Source organism: Hetaerina americana, unplaced genomic scaffold, assembly GCF_022747635.1.
Source record: "Hetaerina americana unplaced genomic scaffold, ioHetAmer1.1.p SCAF_5, whole genome shotgun sequence".
NCBI lineage: Eukaryota > Metazoa > Arthropoda > Insecta > Odonata > Calopterygidae > Hetaerina > Hetaerina americana.
Genome location: NW_027287095.1, coordinates 35,356,463 through 35,374,379, shown reverse-complemented (window position 1 = coordinate 35,374,379; position 17,917 = coordinate 35,356,463). Strand labels below are relative to the sequence as shown.

General features: G+C 43.9%; 1 protein-coding gene across 1 annotated transcript in view; it reads left to right on the top strand.

Annotated features, from left to right (window-relative positions):
* Window positions 1-17,917, top strand: part of bi (T-box transcription factor bifid) — a 410,155-nt gene that overhangs the window by 350,642 nt on the left and 41,596 nt on the right. The window contains exon 5 of the mRNA XM_071591843.1: window positions 14,206-14,352. Within this exon, the coding sequence (XP_071447944.1) occupies window positions 14,206-14,352 (147 nt within the window). The remainder of the gene's footprint in view (window positions 1-14,205; window positions 14,353-17,917) is intronic.

The following is a 17,917-nucleotide window of genomic DNA, read 5'->3' as shown; positions in this document are numbered from 1 at the left end:
TTTGGTCCATTGTTGAGTGTAAATTTAATCTCACAATCCCTAATTTATTATCCTTCTCTTATTACCATTTCCATTATTATTTCTACAGCATCCGCAACATTAAAATGTTTTATTGAAAAATCTTGAACGTGGTCTTGTTACTATTTCTTATGCTTCTTTCAAGTCGTATTAGAATTAGTAGGTGTCTTTAATTCGCGTAATAAGTTTGAATGGTACCTTCCGAGTCTAAATACCGAGCACCTTCGCTTACATAATACTCCCGCGTGTATATGTGACAACTAAGAAGTATCCAATATTCATCATGAATTGAAAAGGCAACTTACATAGAAATATATTCCAGAGATAACCGAAAGGTGCATATAAAATTTATGGAATAACTGCTGACGTTACACACTAACTCTTGTGATACCGGCACGGGCATTGCATTTTCCCTTTGCCCACATGCACCTTTTATTTAGTCGCTCATAAAACTTGGAGATTTCCCTCTCTGCAGAATTTTCGTTTACGACGCAGAAAAAAGCTGCCCTAAAAAGAACTCGATACATTAATTTTTCTCCATCATCCCACCCTCCATCTACGCTTCGTTCCCTTCAAAAAATTCGTAGTAGTAGTAGTTTTGAGGGGAGGCGACCGACAGCTAAGGTCATTTGCGCCATAGGGGATGGATAGGAAAGGATGAAGGGTGGAGAGAAACCCGGCGTCGGCATTAGCCTACTCTTAACGAAAGGCGCCAAGGGGTCCGCAGTTTAACGTCCCATCCGACGGACGGCGTACTCACTCAAAGTGCCCTCCACAAAGCACCTCAAGTAGGGATCGAGATACCTCTGAAAAATATTCAACACCGCCGGGATTTGAACCCGCGCCCTCATGGCGGGAAGCCAGTACGTTAGCCCCCGCACCATCTCGATCCCCTCAAAAAATTCGTTTTTTGTATTTCTTCTCCTTGTTAGCGTGCGAGATAAGTCGGACTGGGATGTGGGTGGGGGAGAGGGTAGGAAACTGGCATATATATAAATATATATATATATATATATATATATATATATATATATATATATATATATATATATATATATATACACACACACATGTGTATATACGAGGGTCATCCGGAAAGTAGTACCCGTTCGTGAAATAAAGACACAAAAGTAAATATTAACAAACATAAAAAATTTTATTTGAAAGAGGATACTTTAAACTACTTCTCAACATAATCTCCAAGCAAATTAAGGCATTTGTCATAACGTGTGACAAGTTTCTGTATTCCTGCTGCATAGTCCTTCGCCGCCAGCTCATTGAGATACGCGAGGGACCCATCTTGCACAAATTTTTGCATAATGCAGATGGTGTTTAACAATTTCATGAACAATTGTTCGAGAAACATTGGGAAAATGCTCACAGATGTCATCAATTGTGACGCGCCGATCGTTCCTCACGAATTCGTCAACTGAGCTCACCAGTTGGTCTGTAATGACAGACGGTCTTCCCGAACGCTCATCGTCGTGTGTGTTCCCCCTCCCCATGTTGAAGTTGCGACATCACCGCCGAACAGACGACTCGTCCATTACATTGTCTCCATACACCTCCTTTAATTGGCGATGAATATCACATGGGCGAACGTTTCTTGCATTGAGGAATTTAATCACTGCCCTCACTTCACAACTGGCGGCGTTCTCAATTTTTTTAAACATTGTAAACAATCACAGAAACAACACAGGCAATGCTAGCGTCACGCAACTTGGCTCAGAGAAGGCAGACAAGCCACTGAAGCTATCTGACCTCGTCCAGCGGCTACTCGCGTCGTCAGCACTTCATGCGGCACGAACGGGTACTACTTTCCGGATGACCCTCGTATATATACACATATGTGTGTGTGTGTGTGTGTGTGTGTGTATATATATATATATATATATATATATATATATATATATGAAAAACCACATACATATATATATATATGCAATGCGTATCCTATTTGTGTATCTATAAGAAAAAGGAAAAATCGAGTCCCCGAGAAGGGCAAATGGAAGGAGCGTCTGGTGGCGAGGATACTGGTGAAACAGAGGGAAGGAGGACGGGGGACGTTGGGAGATCGGGGTCCGACGAATAAGGGGAGTGACGGAGAAGTGTGATGGAATTGCGTGGCAGACGCTCGGGAAACTGGAGGGGGCGGAGGAGGGGGGTTACATTCCCTCTGCTTGGCCTAGTGCTCGTTAAGGGGTTCCTCAGTAGAGGCTTAAACGCAAGGGGGAAAAACGCCGGTGAGAACTCTCACATCTCAAACGTTTTCAGAGTATTCTCGAAAAGTTCTGACAGGCCGTCACCGGGAGGAGTGGGTGGTTGGAGGGTTTCGTCCCTGATTGCGGTTTACGACGTAACAACTTGTAAAAGTGTCCGAATGACTTAAGGTACAAGTTAGCTCATGGGAGAATTTCCGTGGTCCAAGTCGAAGGAGGCGGCCATGCATTCCATCTCGGTGATCAGCCCGAGGATTATTGGCAACATGTATAAAAGTGCAAAATGTAACTCCATTAAGGATTGCGTTACTCTTCTATCTCAATGGCATTCTCCGCCATCATCTGATGGAGCGAAAGTTTGAAAAGGTAATGGAGACATTGCGTAAGAAGTTCGGGGAGCTGAGCATTGCTCCGTCGGCAGTACGCGCGGCTGAGGATTGATCCAACGTGGACACTTCATTGGGTCGGAAAAATTATTTAGTCCATTGTTTTTTTTTTGGCATTCTGTTCCTGCAGCAGCAACGGCATTGGCATTAGCCATAAATATCAAGTGCAGCGAGATGTACCCGAATGAGATTCAAGGATCAGCGATCAACGCGACGAAAGGTCACCGGCGTTTGAATGGCACGAACGTGAGGAACAGAGTGGAGGGAAGTTGTGGGTGGGAGCAATGGGGGTAGGGAAAAGGAGGGGTTAGTGTGGGCGAAGAAGCTGGCGCGATAGATAAAAGATGAAAATTGAGAGTTCTTCATTCTTTCGCGAGGAGTGGGGCTCCTTGGGAATTCGGGGCAGTGCCAAGGGACGTTGAGACCTCTTCCGGTCTCGAGGGAGGACGAGCGCCGGGATAAAATCTTGGCGAGGGGGAAGATGGGGTCGGGACGTCTAGGGGCGTAAGATAGGAGACTAGATATTCGGACGCAAGAGAGCGCGAGCCATAGAGCTCCCGGCCCCGGCATCCGCTAGCTGCTCGTAATAGACTTAAAAGGAGGAGAGGAAGAGAGAGGGTATTCAGGAAAATCGTGGAGTGGGCAATAAAGTGGTCTTGAGCGAGTATCCTATTTGGATCAAGTGGAGTGCGAGGGAAAGATATCGCATTCCTCGAGCAGGGCTAGTAGATGGATATATATATATATAGATATAGCGAGATAGAGGTCGATTACATTGAGGAGGACCTGCCTTGATACACTGTTTTTCTAGAGGAAAGAAAAAATTCCCCGAGTTCTGCTTCCAAACGATTATGTCTATGAAAAGGACAGGGGTAACCGGTGGTGCGGCAAGGGAGGGCGTTCGTTTATTAATCGAGTGTTGTGTTCCTCAGTTTTCCCACGCCTGCTTTAATTCCATGTCTCCTAGCGGATAAGCCGTCGAGAGTGAAAGCTGGTGAGCGAGAGTAATTGGCATTTTTTCAACCATACGTTTTAAGTTCGCAATCAAATGCGGAAACTGATATATTTCCCCACAATTGAAGTCAGAGTGATAAGAAATGAAATTAATATTCCTGTTATTAGAAAACTAGCCTGTCTTCCTAGTTTCCCCGTAACTGCAATCGTGGTTAGATACAACAAATATTCATTTATCGTCACTTCGTTTACCATGCAACGGAATTGGTTGACTTGTACCTCTCCTTTATTCTTCAGTCTAGAGAACAGAACGCGTCGGTTGGAGGTAGTCTAACAGCGTTTGAGTAAAGTTATTTGAAATGCTTGCTCCACTCGAAATGTCTCACGTCTCCACTCGATGTCCCTCTAGGAGTACCGGCAAATAATTATTTCCCCGTAAGCATTAAAATTCACCGGCAGGCAGGAAAGAATAAATGCTATCAGATTGCCGTTTTATGATTTTACTTTGGATCCACATGATCGTCGATGTGCGAGCTCAATTTCATGAGAGGAGGTAGTCAGAGGAGGATAGTAGTTGCGGGAACTATTTGCGAGGGAAGCCATTAGGTGCCCTTCTCGAAAGAAGAATAAAAAAGGAGATAGGTCTCGTTGGGGAAAGGGAAAAAGGAAATAGAGAGAGAAAGGAAGGGGGATGATGATGGGAGAAGTGGAATGACTTGGGCGAAAAAATGGGGGAACGTAGTGCCGTTGAAGCGGCGGGTGGTAGGTGCGGGAGAGTGAGTAAGCTACGTACGAGGTTAGTCGGTTAGGGTGGACATATCTTTTCTGCTGATTCCACTGGATGGTGATTAGAGAGGCTGACTCCACTGGCCAATCAGCCACGCCTTTTTAAGCTTTCCGCTCCTCACTCGGAGGAGCTATCTACCCCGGTTACACCCTCCAAATTTCCCCCCCTCCCCACCCAGACCCCTTGGGTATCTCACCCCTCCACCTCGTCCCCCTCGCCCCCGTCGGTCCATTCCCCCCGTTTTTATTCCTCCTTTTTTCTGATCCCTCCAGTTTCATTCCTCTTCTCCTCAACCATTTCACTCTCCATCCTCTCTCTCTCTCTCTCTCTCTCTCTCCATTGCCTCCCCGACTTCATCGCCTCTCCCATTCCTGTTTCCGTTTCCGATCCTTCGTGCTTACTCCAGTTTCCTTCGTACTTCCCGTGGTGTATCGCTTCGTCTTGAAGTATTTTGGCGACTTCCACCCTCCGCGTACCTCTGTTTCCGCTTTTAACACGCGTCTGTGAAGCTTGAACGATTCCCTGCACTGGGGGCCGCAAAGAAATTTTCATGCGCCGCGTGTTGGGCAAAGAAATTGGTTTCTTTTGAGAAACCATCACAGTGGATGAACTTTGATTCAGGAATAACTAATAGAGCCATCAAGTATTTGGAACTGCTTATAGTTTTAATGTCCGGGCTTCTTGATATACTAGTTCGACGGAAGGTGAGTTTTCCGTCCTTCGAGTTCCAAAGCATGCGTGAATGTCATTTGATTGCATATTTTCCGTGATTACAATTCCGATACATTTTTGTGATTTTTCTCTGTCTATGGAAATTCTCGATCTTCCTTTATTCGCTGCTCCTTGGGTTTATTGGATTTTTTGCTGCTGCGGCCGCAATTTCCCGCCCTCTCGTCTCTTTCCCTATTTCTCCCACCGTTAAGACTCGTTATCATTGTTTCCACCCACAGTTGTAGTTTTCTTTGGCTCCCCCCGAGATTCCCGGCTCCGTCCACCCTCCCCATTAAAGTGTGCTTATAAATCGAGTCACACTCCCGATCGGATCCTTCATGCCCGCGCGGAGCTCCGCTCACTTGACCCTTCCCCACCTCCTGGTCCACTTCGCTTTCCTTGGACGTCGTCGTCATTTCTGTCGGTCACCGCCCGCTCTGATTTTTACTGCCGCCGGCCAACGAATCCCATTCTTTTTTCACGTGGATTTGACGACTTATGTCTAATCGTAACGATGAAACGGTGATTATTGCAGGAAAGAGGAGGGAGGATGAGGAGGAGGTAAGAATGGGATTACGCCGAGGTGATGCGCCAGCGAAAATGTTTGGTTCGGGCAAACGCTGACGAGGGTAGTATTTATTGCCAGTTAAAATAAAAAAAAGTTAGGAGTCATCCCGAATCGGTGGAGGAATAATGGGGGAACGAATGGAATAGAGCGGAGGTTGACGGGGTTGCGGGGGATTGGGTATGGGCGGGGGAAGGGGAAGGGCTGGATTTTTTTTATTATGGAATCGCGCTTTCTCGTTCTGCAGCCGTAATGAGGTGGGCGCTTGTTGACTCTCTTTTATATTTCCGGGTTATACCAAGGAATCACGCAGCTCCAAAGTACCGTCAGTAAATGTTGGTTCGGGAAAAATCAAATCGGCGGAATGCCTTCCGTCTCCGAATTAATCTCTTTTAAGGACTTTTTTAGCGTTCTTCTATTCTCCTCGCCCTTGCGTTGCGAAAGAAAGGTCGTCCTTTTCCCTCGAATGTTTCTCAAAAGCCATTTAGTCCGGAAAAGTGATTGTTGTGAACAGGATTGATGTCCTTCAGCATTCTTCAGATCATTATGATATAGTACGTGCAACTGAATCGAGTGATCAGAAATATATATACGTGAACGTTTCCCAAAGAGAGCGTACAATGGAATCCCGAAGATGAAATGGAATATAATCCTTCGCATGAAAAAAACTGCTTTCGAATGTAGTCACCTATCACTGCATCCTTCCTAGGGGAAGACCTGTGGTTAAATATCTATCATGTGATGTTCTTTTGCGGAACGATTTCCATGTTTTTTTTCTAGTTTCCCTACTAGATACATTGTTCTGCTTTTTATATATAATTTGCGAAAAGCTCTTAGTAATATATCCTCATGTTTGTCAAAGTCGAAGTATTTATTCTTCGTTTTTAATTTTCCACCAACAAAATGATTGTCGATGTTTTAAAATCATAGATATAGATACGCATTTCTCGTGTGAAAAGCTCATCGATGACGTTCCTTAAAGAAAGTCGAAGAGCAATATCCTAATAATTTTAAATTATTATGGTTTAGCAGAGCAATTCAGTGTAAAACGGTTCGCTTCAGGGGGTGAGAAAACGTTGGAAACAACCGACGCCATCGGAATTGAACTATCCTCAAGGGGGATTCCCTCTGCGGGAAGTACACTTGATTCGTTAAGCATCGCCCGTTTTACTCTTTCCCTCTCTCTCTCTCACTCCTGTGCGGAAATCCAACCCCTCACGCAAAGGCATTTCCAGATTTAATTAGTCAATTTCTTTTTGCGCGGCGACAGAGCATGAGGGGAGTTGATTGAGATGGACGGATAAGTGGAGAGGGAGAGGAAGATCTAGGAAGAGGGATGTGAGAAGTGTGGGAGGGACGAGGAGGAGGAGGATGAGCGATTAGGGAGCGAGGGAAAATAAAATGAAAAGTCGCCGTTTCCCCAATTGGAACGAGGACTGACGAGCGCCGCTGACATCGCTTCTTTGAACTAGGGAGGCGAAAAGAGGGAAGAAGGGCGTCGGGAGGGTTGAGGCAGAGGAGGAGGCGGGAAGGATTTACAAGAGGAGGGCAGAAAGGATGCGATTGATAGCGGGGAGATTTATCGAGGGCTCGGACGAGGGAAGAGATGAGCTCTTTCTCTCGTCCCTTGCCCGCCACCGCACCCGCCGCTCGCTCTCTTTCGCTCGCTTTGCGAATGAGGCGTTCTGTCGACGGGCGTGGTGCCGCGAGTCTGTCGGCATAGCCGCGTGGCGGAGCCACTGACTGATTGGGATTCTCCGCGTGAATGAGATTTCAGAGGGGAAGGAAAATTTGTGCGAATTAGATGGGGGCGGAGATTCGGCGGCAGTGGTCGCCGGCTGTGTTAGAGATAGGGGAACGGTTGTAGTGATTAGCATTACCAACTGTCTTTTCCTTCAGTGGGTGGATGGCTGGCTCTAAGGTGAATGATATATTTACAGGTCTTCTTCTCACGCGGTATATCTCTGCGGAATGGAATGTTTCATGAGTTAGCAAATAAAAATCTGATGTTAAGTCGCCGATTGAGCTCGTTTCTTTGGTTAATAGCGTATTTTCCTGCGATTGTGAAGTCGTTTAGCCATATTGCTATATAAAATCCTTATGGTAACATATTTACTTATTAAAAAATGGGAATTTTTTATTTAATAAAGAAATTATAAAAATATTTCCCCTGGCAGTACGCTTGTAGAGACTTTTTTTTACAAAGTTTGATAACTGGTTTCATATCTGGGGGGATATTGATATTTGCTTAATTGTTAATCAGTTTAATTTTTCATGGCTCGCAAAATATATTTCGCATCTATTAACAATAAGAATAGAACATGCTCGCCCCCCATGCCATTGCATCAGTCTCAGTTCTATGACTAAAGCTATTATCCGCTCACATTGTGAAGGGCACACGAATTCACGAGGGGTTTTTGAGTAGCCAACCCCCCAAGGCCCATGCCGCTCTTCCGAAAAATATCCGAGTCACGTGTGGCGAGAGCGACATGTTCCCTCTGGCGGAGAACCTTGGAACTTTCTGAGCAACCTGTTCACGTTTTCCCGCCGACCCTCGTTCAAATTGCGGCGGGAGATATTTTCGGAAGCCGGAAACGATAGTCCACCCTCTCTCTCTCTCTTACGGTGATTCTGTAATTCTCTCCCAGCGATCGAGCAGGATTTTATAAAAGCATTAATAGTTTGGAAATCTGTGTATTTCATTTGTTTGTAGGGATCGTGCGCGTGAAAGACTGGCTGTTTTTTATATTAAATTAACTTTGCTATAGCTATATTAATTTTAAAAAATCAAAGTCTTACGTAGTAATGCCATTATTGATAGGAAAGTTTTGTTGAGATATTTAAACTTTTACTCGGTACACGTGCGCAGTTCTTCGTCGACGTATAGGTTATTTTCTTAAAACGAAATAAACTGAATTTGGTTCCTCTCCTTGCTTCTTGTATTTGTAATCGCTTTGAAAATTTGAATGCTTGAGATTGTTTCGGCGGCCGCTTTCCCATTCAAATGTGGGGCGCGATCAGCTCTTTGATTAGGCATGAACATCGCCTCACTTCGATACCCGCCGGAAACGCTGGCGTTTCGTCGAGCGACGTCGAGCTTTGCCTTTCCTTTCGAACCCCAATCCAGGCCCCCATGTATCTTGCGATTCCTTCTCCATCCTCTCCGCTTATTTTTCCTTATGTCGTCGTCCACCCGCTTCGAACACTCACGCCTAATTGGACTCCTCGGACCATTTCACCTCCCTCGCCCCTCCCTGCCCACATCCTTCCCTCTCCCTCCCTCTGAGGGCCCGCTGACCCTCTCCTCTTCGAGTGCTTTCAGCGTGCCCCGAGAACCTTCCTTCCTCTTCCCTCCGTACCTCACCAATCCTCCGTGAACCGTTCTTTCTCAGCACCGCTCCCTATCATCCATCCTTATATCCCCTCTCCCTCCGTCCATTCCCCCTTTTTAAAACTCGCCGCACAAATCTCCAAACAGTCGTTTCGCATTAGTTTTGAGACCGTGGGCAACGCACGCCCTCATCCTCCTCCTCCCCCACCCCATTCTCTTCCCTCTCTCTCCACCATCCTCCTCCCCACATCCTCCTCCCGCGACGACTTCCGCCAGCCCCGGGTGGCTCTCTCTCTGCGGCGGCGGTGGAGGGTGGTGGTGCCACGCACGCACCCAGCCTCCTCTTTTGGCGAGAATGGCCTTGCCGCCGCCGCAACTGGGGTGATGGGGGATTCTGCGGATCCTTTCCCACGGCAATAGCGGAGAGAGCGACCGGCTCGCTCTCCCGTGCCTCTGATCCGGTAGGATTACGGGGCTGACGTACTTCGGCCTTTATGCAGCGCCGACGTTCAAAAGACTGATTCCATGTTTTTTTAAATTTCTTTTATTTTTTTCCTTTCGATGACGCTTGCGATAGCTTGGAGCGATGCGTCTCGCCGCAAATTTTCATAAATCTCTTCAAAAGGACGCACTCATTTGGTACTCCAGGTCCCGGAACACTTCGGTAAGAGATACGTATTTACGAGTAGGAACCCCAGCGATGTTCAGTCCAATTGTTATTGGCATTATTTATATTATAAGTCAGTCGCATTTGATATGTTTTGTATATTATATCAGTTGATTATTCCAACATTGATCCGCAGTATTGAATGATTTCAATATAATCAATTGTAATTTATTTCCGTCGATTACCATCGGTATTCCATTTTCTAAGCGAATCTAAAAATACTTAGCGTTCAATTCTCTTTAGTGTTATAATATAAATATTTTTAAGGTACGGTAGGACCTATTTCCTAAATCACCATGGATACTACTCCATTTTTCTCTTCACAATCATGATTTCGCGAAACCATTGAGATCCAAAATGAATAGTAGAGGGGTATGGGTTATTGGAAGTCTTAATAAATTTTCTCTAACACGAGTTATCATTATTTAGGATATGGACATCACCATATAAAATACTCAAATAAATGTCTCATTATCATGCTTACCGCCGATTAACGAGACATTCTGAAATATTTCATCAATTTAACCCATCCAGTCTTTCCTCTATGAAATGATTAAGGTGCATTTAGAGTTTTATCTTGAAGAAAGTAAATCTATTAATGTCAAGGTTCAATTGGATCATGCTCTATTGAGCATAACATATCTTTGCTTGAGTATCTTCGTGAAATACTGTCCTGGGTTTATTTTCCATAAACAACTTCCTCATGAGCACATTGTTTATCCTTCCGCCTTCCATTCTTCTTTATCAAGAAAGAGGAATTGGATTATTTCTTAATGCGGGTACCCTTCATAATTTATTCCTTTCTCCCTTCCTTGTCATTCCACATTTACATAGGTTTTCACTTCCGTCCTTCCTCCCATTGTGGAGTCGCCTTCAGATCCATTATTCCCTACACCTACCCCTCCTCCATTACCTCGGCCTCTCACAACTTCCTTTGATGCCACAATTCCTTGCATTTTTTTAAATATTGCTGTGTCGCCATCCCAGTCCCTGAATAACTACCTTTTGAGTCCCGAAAAGACAAACCTAGTCCTTTTGTAATAGGAATTGCATTTAGGAAACCATATTTCAAGATGAACTTATGGTTAATTTTGTTGCTATGACTATAGACTATTTTTGATAGAATTTAGAGAGTAGAAATTATGCATACTCTTATTTACAGAAAGAATAACTTCAATTGTATTATGAAAGTTAAGAATATATTTTATCATGATGGTTAGGGCAGAATTTCAATGGTGTGTAACGCTTGGTTCAAATAAAAACAGCCCCTAAGCTGGTAGACTAGACTGTTAATAATAATTGGCATTCCAACATCACATCGAAAATGTTCAAGTCGGATGTAAAATGATATTTCTCTTCCTTCTCACTATGTACCGGAAATTAGCGTTGAAGCATCGGGGTTAAATAAATACTAAATATTGAGTACTACTTAAAGTTTCAAATAAATTCTTTTTCGGACTTGAGAATGTGATCAACGAAGATTAGACTCGCTTAATGGAGAGAGAGAAAGCCATTGAGAGCCATTCCACTTAGTGCTCTAGTTTTTATTCTTTTCTATTTCTCTTAATATTGCGATCGCAAATTAATGATGACCGCTGAATACACCCCAGCTTTTACCCCCACGACTCCACTGTGAAGGAACAAATCCAACATCTCCTTTCATAAAGGTCCCCCCCCTCCCCCCCGAAAAGAATTTGCTCCCCACATCCCGTGGTGAGTTCTGTCCCCCATCCTCCAAGCACCTTGGTCCACTTCTCAATAGCCCGCCCCTGTCTCCTTTTCACGAGAAAAACTGCGAGCCTGTCTGTCGCGTCCAATTACCCAAAACGTCATAACACGGGAGGTCAGAAATGCACATCACGGGAGAACCCACACTCCGAGGATGAAGCTGGTGTGGATCTAGTTTACCTTTCCTTCCTCTTGAAAAGGGATGAGTTTTGATAATAGTCCGCGCCAAGAATAAAAGCTCTTAAATATAGAATACAAAATAATTGGATATGGCTAGATTAAACAGATTGACTTTTTCGGAACACTCGGAGCACATACCAGCAGCAATGTATGACGTTTAAATTAGGACCTCCTTCTCAGTAGACCGTCTAAATTCTAGATATGAAAGAATCCAGGTTTTGTTAATCTGCACCTCCATTGCCATTTACTTTCGTATTGCATTTACGTTTCTTGTTGGCCTTGTCTGATGCTCTCCTTGCCTTGCGGTTTCTGCGAAGGTGCTGCTGGTGTTAAAGCAGTTTTATGAACTCCACTAATCGTCCTTCATTTTCGCACGGTCTACTAGTATCTTAAGTTGCAATTACATATGCAAATCAACTGGAGAATTTTCTATGGGATATTAAGGTATAGTCAGTGCTGGACAATAGTGTTCGTCAAAGTCATTGGTTTGATGCATTAAGAATACCCTTTCGGCACAATGCGCACTCACCTTAATGTTTTGCGCTCATCCTGAAGAATTTCCGCTTCAAAACGGCTTAAAAATCAATTTAATGCAATAGTGAAGATTTCGAGCACGCAAATATAAATTTCTCTGCACATTAAATTATTCCTTGAAGTAAGCTTACTTGGTGCGTATCTGTGCAGACTTTCTTCATCTCCCAGAGGATAAGTTAAAAGTTTGAATGAGTGACCACGGGCTACCTTAGTGTTGTACGTATCCGCGTGGGGGAGGTGGGTTGGTTTCGTCCCCCGGCTTCCCGAAATCTTCTCCCGTGGAAAAATCTTCCCGCAACGGATCCGAAAGGTGTCAAAGCCCACCTTCAGCACCCGCTTTAAGACGCGCTCCCCCACTCTCCCTCCTCTATTCGTCCCCCCCACTCTGTCGCACGTCCCCCCATCTCCATTATATCCCTTCGACTCCCCCTCCTCCTTTCCCGGCCCTCCCCTCCCTTTCACATCTCTTCTCTCCCGCCCGGCACCACTTCCTGTCCACGGGACGTTCATTCATCCCTCTCTCTCTCCGTTCCCCCTTGTCCCTTCGCCTGCATTTACCCTTCGCGCACACATCCTTCCTGCCCCGTCTCCCCATTAAGCCTATCCCCAGCCCCCCTATTCCCGAGCCTTTTCACACCGGCATCGGGAGTTCCGTCGCTTCGCACCATTCTTGCGGTCTCCGAAACTCGCGGTCCACGGGCAGGGAAAGAGATCGGAGGGGTTGGGATTCATAGAGGGGGAACCGGCCTCCGCTAGGACACTTCCTTGGTTCTTCTCTTTCCCTCCTTTAGTCTTCTCTCACAAAAAGAACCCTTTTCTTCCTTTTCTCTCTCTCTCTCTCTCTCTCTCTCGCCTCACCACCTCCTCATTCCTTCCTCTTCCCGTAGCGGGATATAAAAGACTGCTCCCTTCCACGCGCTTCCCTCAGTGCGTCCTTTGATTTCGGTGTACTCGGTGGGAAAACGTGAGTTAATATACCTATATATATGTATAGAGCTTTATAAATGGGGCCATAGAGCAGGAGGGATGGCCCGAGGGTCCTAGCTCAGTTTAGTGGTCCAAGCTCAGGGCAAGGGAAGGTTTTTTTTCGGTTTCTCGCTCCGGGCGGCGATAACTGCGTCGTCGGGGTCGTGTCCGTCCCAAAAGCCTTCGTAAGACTCAATTTCGGTAGGATAAGTTTGTATATCGAGCGCGGTTTCCCTTATTACACGCTACGGACGAGAGAGAGGATTTTTTAATCAAAGAAATGCCGTAGGATTTCCATCCAATTTTCAATTTTTGATTTTTAGGTATCGTTGGATATATTCCCGAGATGGAAGTGATTTTGAGGCCGGGAGTATAAGTCAACAATTGTCTGTAGAATTCAGTTGAAGTTAGAGAACAAGCTCCACCGAAATTCCTATTGTCGAACTGATTCCACAAATTTCTTGAAATGCATCCTCCAACGTCGTTTTTTGTTGGATTTAATTTTTTTCTGCTCATAGTAACAGATTGGTTTAAACTATTTTCAAAAGGTATATCGTTATATTCAAGATCAATGACTTTTATACCATTCCGTCACCCAAACCCCCAGGAACTTCATTAGTTTCTTATTTCAAGTTCATTTACTAATGCGTGGTTAAATTTTTTTTATGAAATATCATTCAATTATAACTGTCGAGGATACATTTAAAAGACATTAACATTTGAAATAAATTTTAAAAATATCGCGCTGAGAACAATAATATGCAGGCCGGCTAGAGTATTATTCAGCTCATCAACCACAATCTCGGATAGAATATCAAGTGTTTGTATCAAGTGTAACTGGAAATAATCAACCCTCATTTCTGTCAGGTTCGTTCTTACAATTTCATTGCAATTACTGTGTCCATGAATGATGTTTACGAATGAATCGACCATGGAAATTATTCCCCTCACGGTATACTTTCTCGAACTATGTTTTTTCTTAAGGACCCATGAGGTGAGTGTCAAAGTTCAATACGTTGGCCTATTTTTAGACTTATAACGTAGCTAGTGTAATTTATTAGGTTCTATTGTTTGTGCTTGTGACTTTTCTGACCAGTCATTCTCTCCTCCTCTCCCCTACCTCTTTTCCTTCCTCCCCAATTTACTTTACTCCATACAGACGATTCTCAACTCGATGCACAAGTACCAGCCAAGGTTTCACCTTGTGAGGGCCAACGATATTCTTAAGCTGCCCTACAGCACGTTCCGGACTTACGTGTTCAAGGAGACGGAATTCATCGCAGTCACTGCTTACCAGAACGAAAAGGTAGGACTTAAGTTTCAAAAGACTAAAGTCTGGTAGTAAATTTGTAGTAACAAGTTGTGTTTTGTCGAGCATTTATTATAAGTCTCTAACTGAGCGTTTGATTGAATATTTATTTTTTTAATATTAAATATCCCTTTTCACGCTTACTATTTGAAGACTTTTTTATTTAGTTAATACTTATGGGTAACGTATCTCTCTCATTGCTGAATTATCCCAACCAATTTCAGAAATTGTGATTCCAATCTTTGATGATGAAACTAAAGAGAGTATTTAAAATAAATTGTGTTCATTTATTTAGCGGAGATTTTTTTCTCTCATTGTTCATGGTAGTTTTACTTGATTCGTGAAAAAGCTGTGAGCACTCTAAATCTGCTTTGCTCATACTTGACATTTTCTCCATTATTTTCGTTTTATAGCCATAATACTTATACCAATGGAGTGATTCTCCTACCGGGAATAATATTTAATTCGTTTTGTTCTCTTGAGGTTTAAAATCCGGATTATAATTTTAGGCTGAGAAATAAGTGGGTTCATGTATTTCTCTCTATGAACTGACTAACTAGCTTCTGAGCGTACTTCCTTAATTTCCGTTTATTCGCTTTTTACTTTCATTTCGTTCAACTTTGCAAAGGTGTAATAACTATCCTTTTTGAGAACACTCGATCTTTTATTGAGAAAATTATAGATTTCACAGGTTAGTTTAAAGCCCATCGGTCCAATATCCTCATTATATTTCTCGCACATGTTATGTAGTTTTATTCCAGTGCTTGCTTTATTTTAATTTTTTTAAATTTCAATTCGCATTTTATACTAAAAATCACCCTTTTTTTATTTTACTCATAGTATCTCTTCCAAATTTCTCTACCCACCCTCTTGTTTCTGAATTTTGTCATTTGGATATATCATTTGGTTTCTTTCGCTTCCCGGACCCCGCCTAGCACGTCGTGCATTAATAATTCCTGAATTGGACCGAGGAGCTTGACGGGTCTCACACCTTTCTTGGAAAAAAGTCATTCATCCAACTTCCTGGAAACTTGTGATGTCGAGTATTCCGACTTAGTTCCATGCTTTTTCCTATTGCTTCGATCAATTTTATGGCCATTTTCTAATGCACACATCCCTGTACCTATGCCGCGCGGTTTAAATCACTGTTGGTGTCCTCTGCAGGGAATAAACCTGGACTGTGAACAAGCGGCATAAATTATTATTAACTTCCGGGCCAAACATATTGAGTTATCCCTAAATTAACAGTGTAAGTTTTGACACAACAATGCAAGAAAATGTATGGAGTGTATGATATGTGCGTTGATTTGTGACATTTTCTGTGGGGAAAAACTTCATACGAATTCTTGAAACGAAAAAGGAAGAAACATTTTCTGTCCGAGCGTGGGAGGCAGCCATTTCTCTCCAGATGTGTACGTGCCGTCCGTGAAAATTCTTATAAGAACGCTAGAAGGCAGTACACTGGAGACTTAACATCAAGTTAATATTTCTAGATGTAAATTTTGATCTTGCCAACTTCAATTTTTTCATCGCATCCCGTTCAGTTCTTTAAGTGGTGGATTTGTCTAAAACAATTCGTCAGTCACTTTGCTGTGAGTCATTTTATCAGTAACTTCACTACCCACTGATATTCGGGATGAAGTTGAAAAGACTGCGTACTTTTCACTCTGGTTTGGTTATGAAGACGGCATTATTTGAGTTTCACGGTTTCTTTCAATCTTTTATTACCCTCTGAATGTCGCTAGCTGCACGTGTTCCTTACATTCACGGGATGGATTTTCTGTGTGCATTTTAGTTAAAGCGAAGATGAATTCTAAAATACGCCTCTGTAATTTGATGTTAGCCCTTGCCCTGGGGCGTACGTAATCTGACACTTTAATTCAGGCCTCAAGTCCCAGTTTCACTCCCAACCGTCTGCTCGGTGCTATTTTTCTCCCTCTCTCTCTTCCTGCCCCATCCCTCTTTTTAACAACTATCCTACCATTCCCCTCGCGTCAACTATTTCCTCACCGTACATTCGGAATGTCCCCCTTTTGTCTCTCATTTTAAGTCTCTTCCTCTTCCTTCTTCCCGAATTCTTTACACCCTTTTGTCTTTCTCTCCCATCCATCACCAAAGGGAAGATTTCCATAAGTTTTCGCATCCCTCTCGTCTCTTCATTGTCTCCGTCTCCGTATTCCACCCGTCTCGCCGCGTTAAATTTTCCTCCCGAGGGAACGGATCGCTTTCTCACTGCCTCGACTCTTTCCTGGATATTTTCATCGCTCTCTCATCTTCAGGCATTGAAGTCTGATGGGAAGGTGTACAGGTCTCGGGTAGACATTTTCCGTCAAGTTAAAGACTTTAGAAAATGACCGGGCCCAAATATTTTGCCGGTCGGGTCTCAGGAAATTCCCCGTTAAACATGCGACCCTCAGCCGCTTGCCGCAGTTGGAGCAAAATCCTGAGTTTCAAGAATGCTCTATTCAATGCGTTAAAAAAGGGATTTTGGCGCTGTGACTTTAGTGTCTCCCCCGTTTCGGAGTTAAAAAAAAAAGAATTTGCTCATTTCGGGGAGGTGGCGGAATGAAAAAGCTCTCAATTTCACTTCTTTAAACTCGACGACGGCGTCTGTCACTCGCAATCAGAGGCACAAAAACGTAATACCTCTTCCTCGACTCTTCCCGCTTTGGAGGCGTTGAAATGAAAAAAAATTGCACACCCATTTTGCCACAACTTTTTCGGCTCCGTGCATACGGGTATAGAAGCACAAAGTGCATATACATATGTACGTAGCATGTATACATGACTTTTTTCTTCTTAAAGGTGCCCCGTCACCTTCTCTCCCATTAAAAATTTCTCTTTTTTTCCTCTATCTCTTTCTTCCCACTCGGGAGAATTATTTAAGGCGTAGGCGTCATTTTAGGTCCTCTCTTTCTCTCCCTCAGTGTTCCTGTCACCGTTTCCATGGTAACGTGGCCATACTTCAGAAATCCGAGAGAAAACGGAGGGAGAGTTAGGTGGTAGGGATGGGATTGGAGGAAAGGGGGGTCACCGGTGGGGTGGGGAGGATAGGAGAAGGAGGAAAGGATAGGAGGGCCGAAGGAGGAGAGGGAGTAAGCGGGGGTAATGGGAAAGAGGGACGCACAGGCTCAATGGAGGCAGGGGAAGGAGGGCAAGAGCACTCACTCTATCTCTCTTTCGAAACAAGACGGGGAGGATGTGCTTCAAGGACTTAAATAAATATCCCCGCCCCGCTTCCTCCCTTCCCAGTTGTTTCCATCGTTTTACTCCTCGTAAGGAATGATATCTTGTGAATCTCGGTGGTTTTTATTTTATTTTCCCGATTTCTCGCGAAATGAACTTAACGAGTGGAACTAGTGCAAGAAAAATTACGATTCTTGAAACTGGTCAGTGGAATCGCTCTTGGGTTTCTTTCTCTCTCTCTCTCTTTTCCATTAAAAAAATTTTTTTTTCGAGCCAAATTTATGTGCTCTCATTTCAAACTTTCTGGCCGTTACTCCCATGTCAATTTTGCCATCACTCTAACGAAGGGAGGAAGAAGAACGAGCGGCTGGAGAAA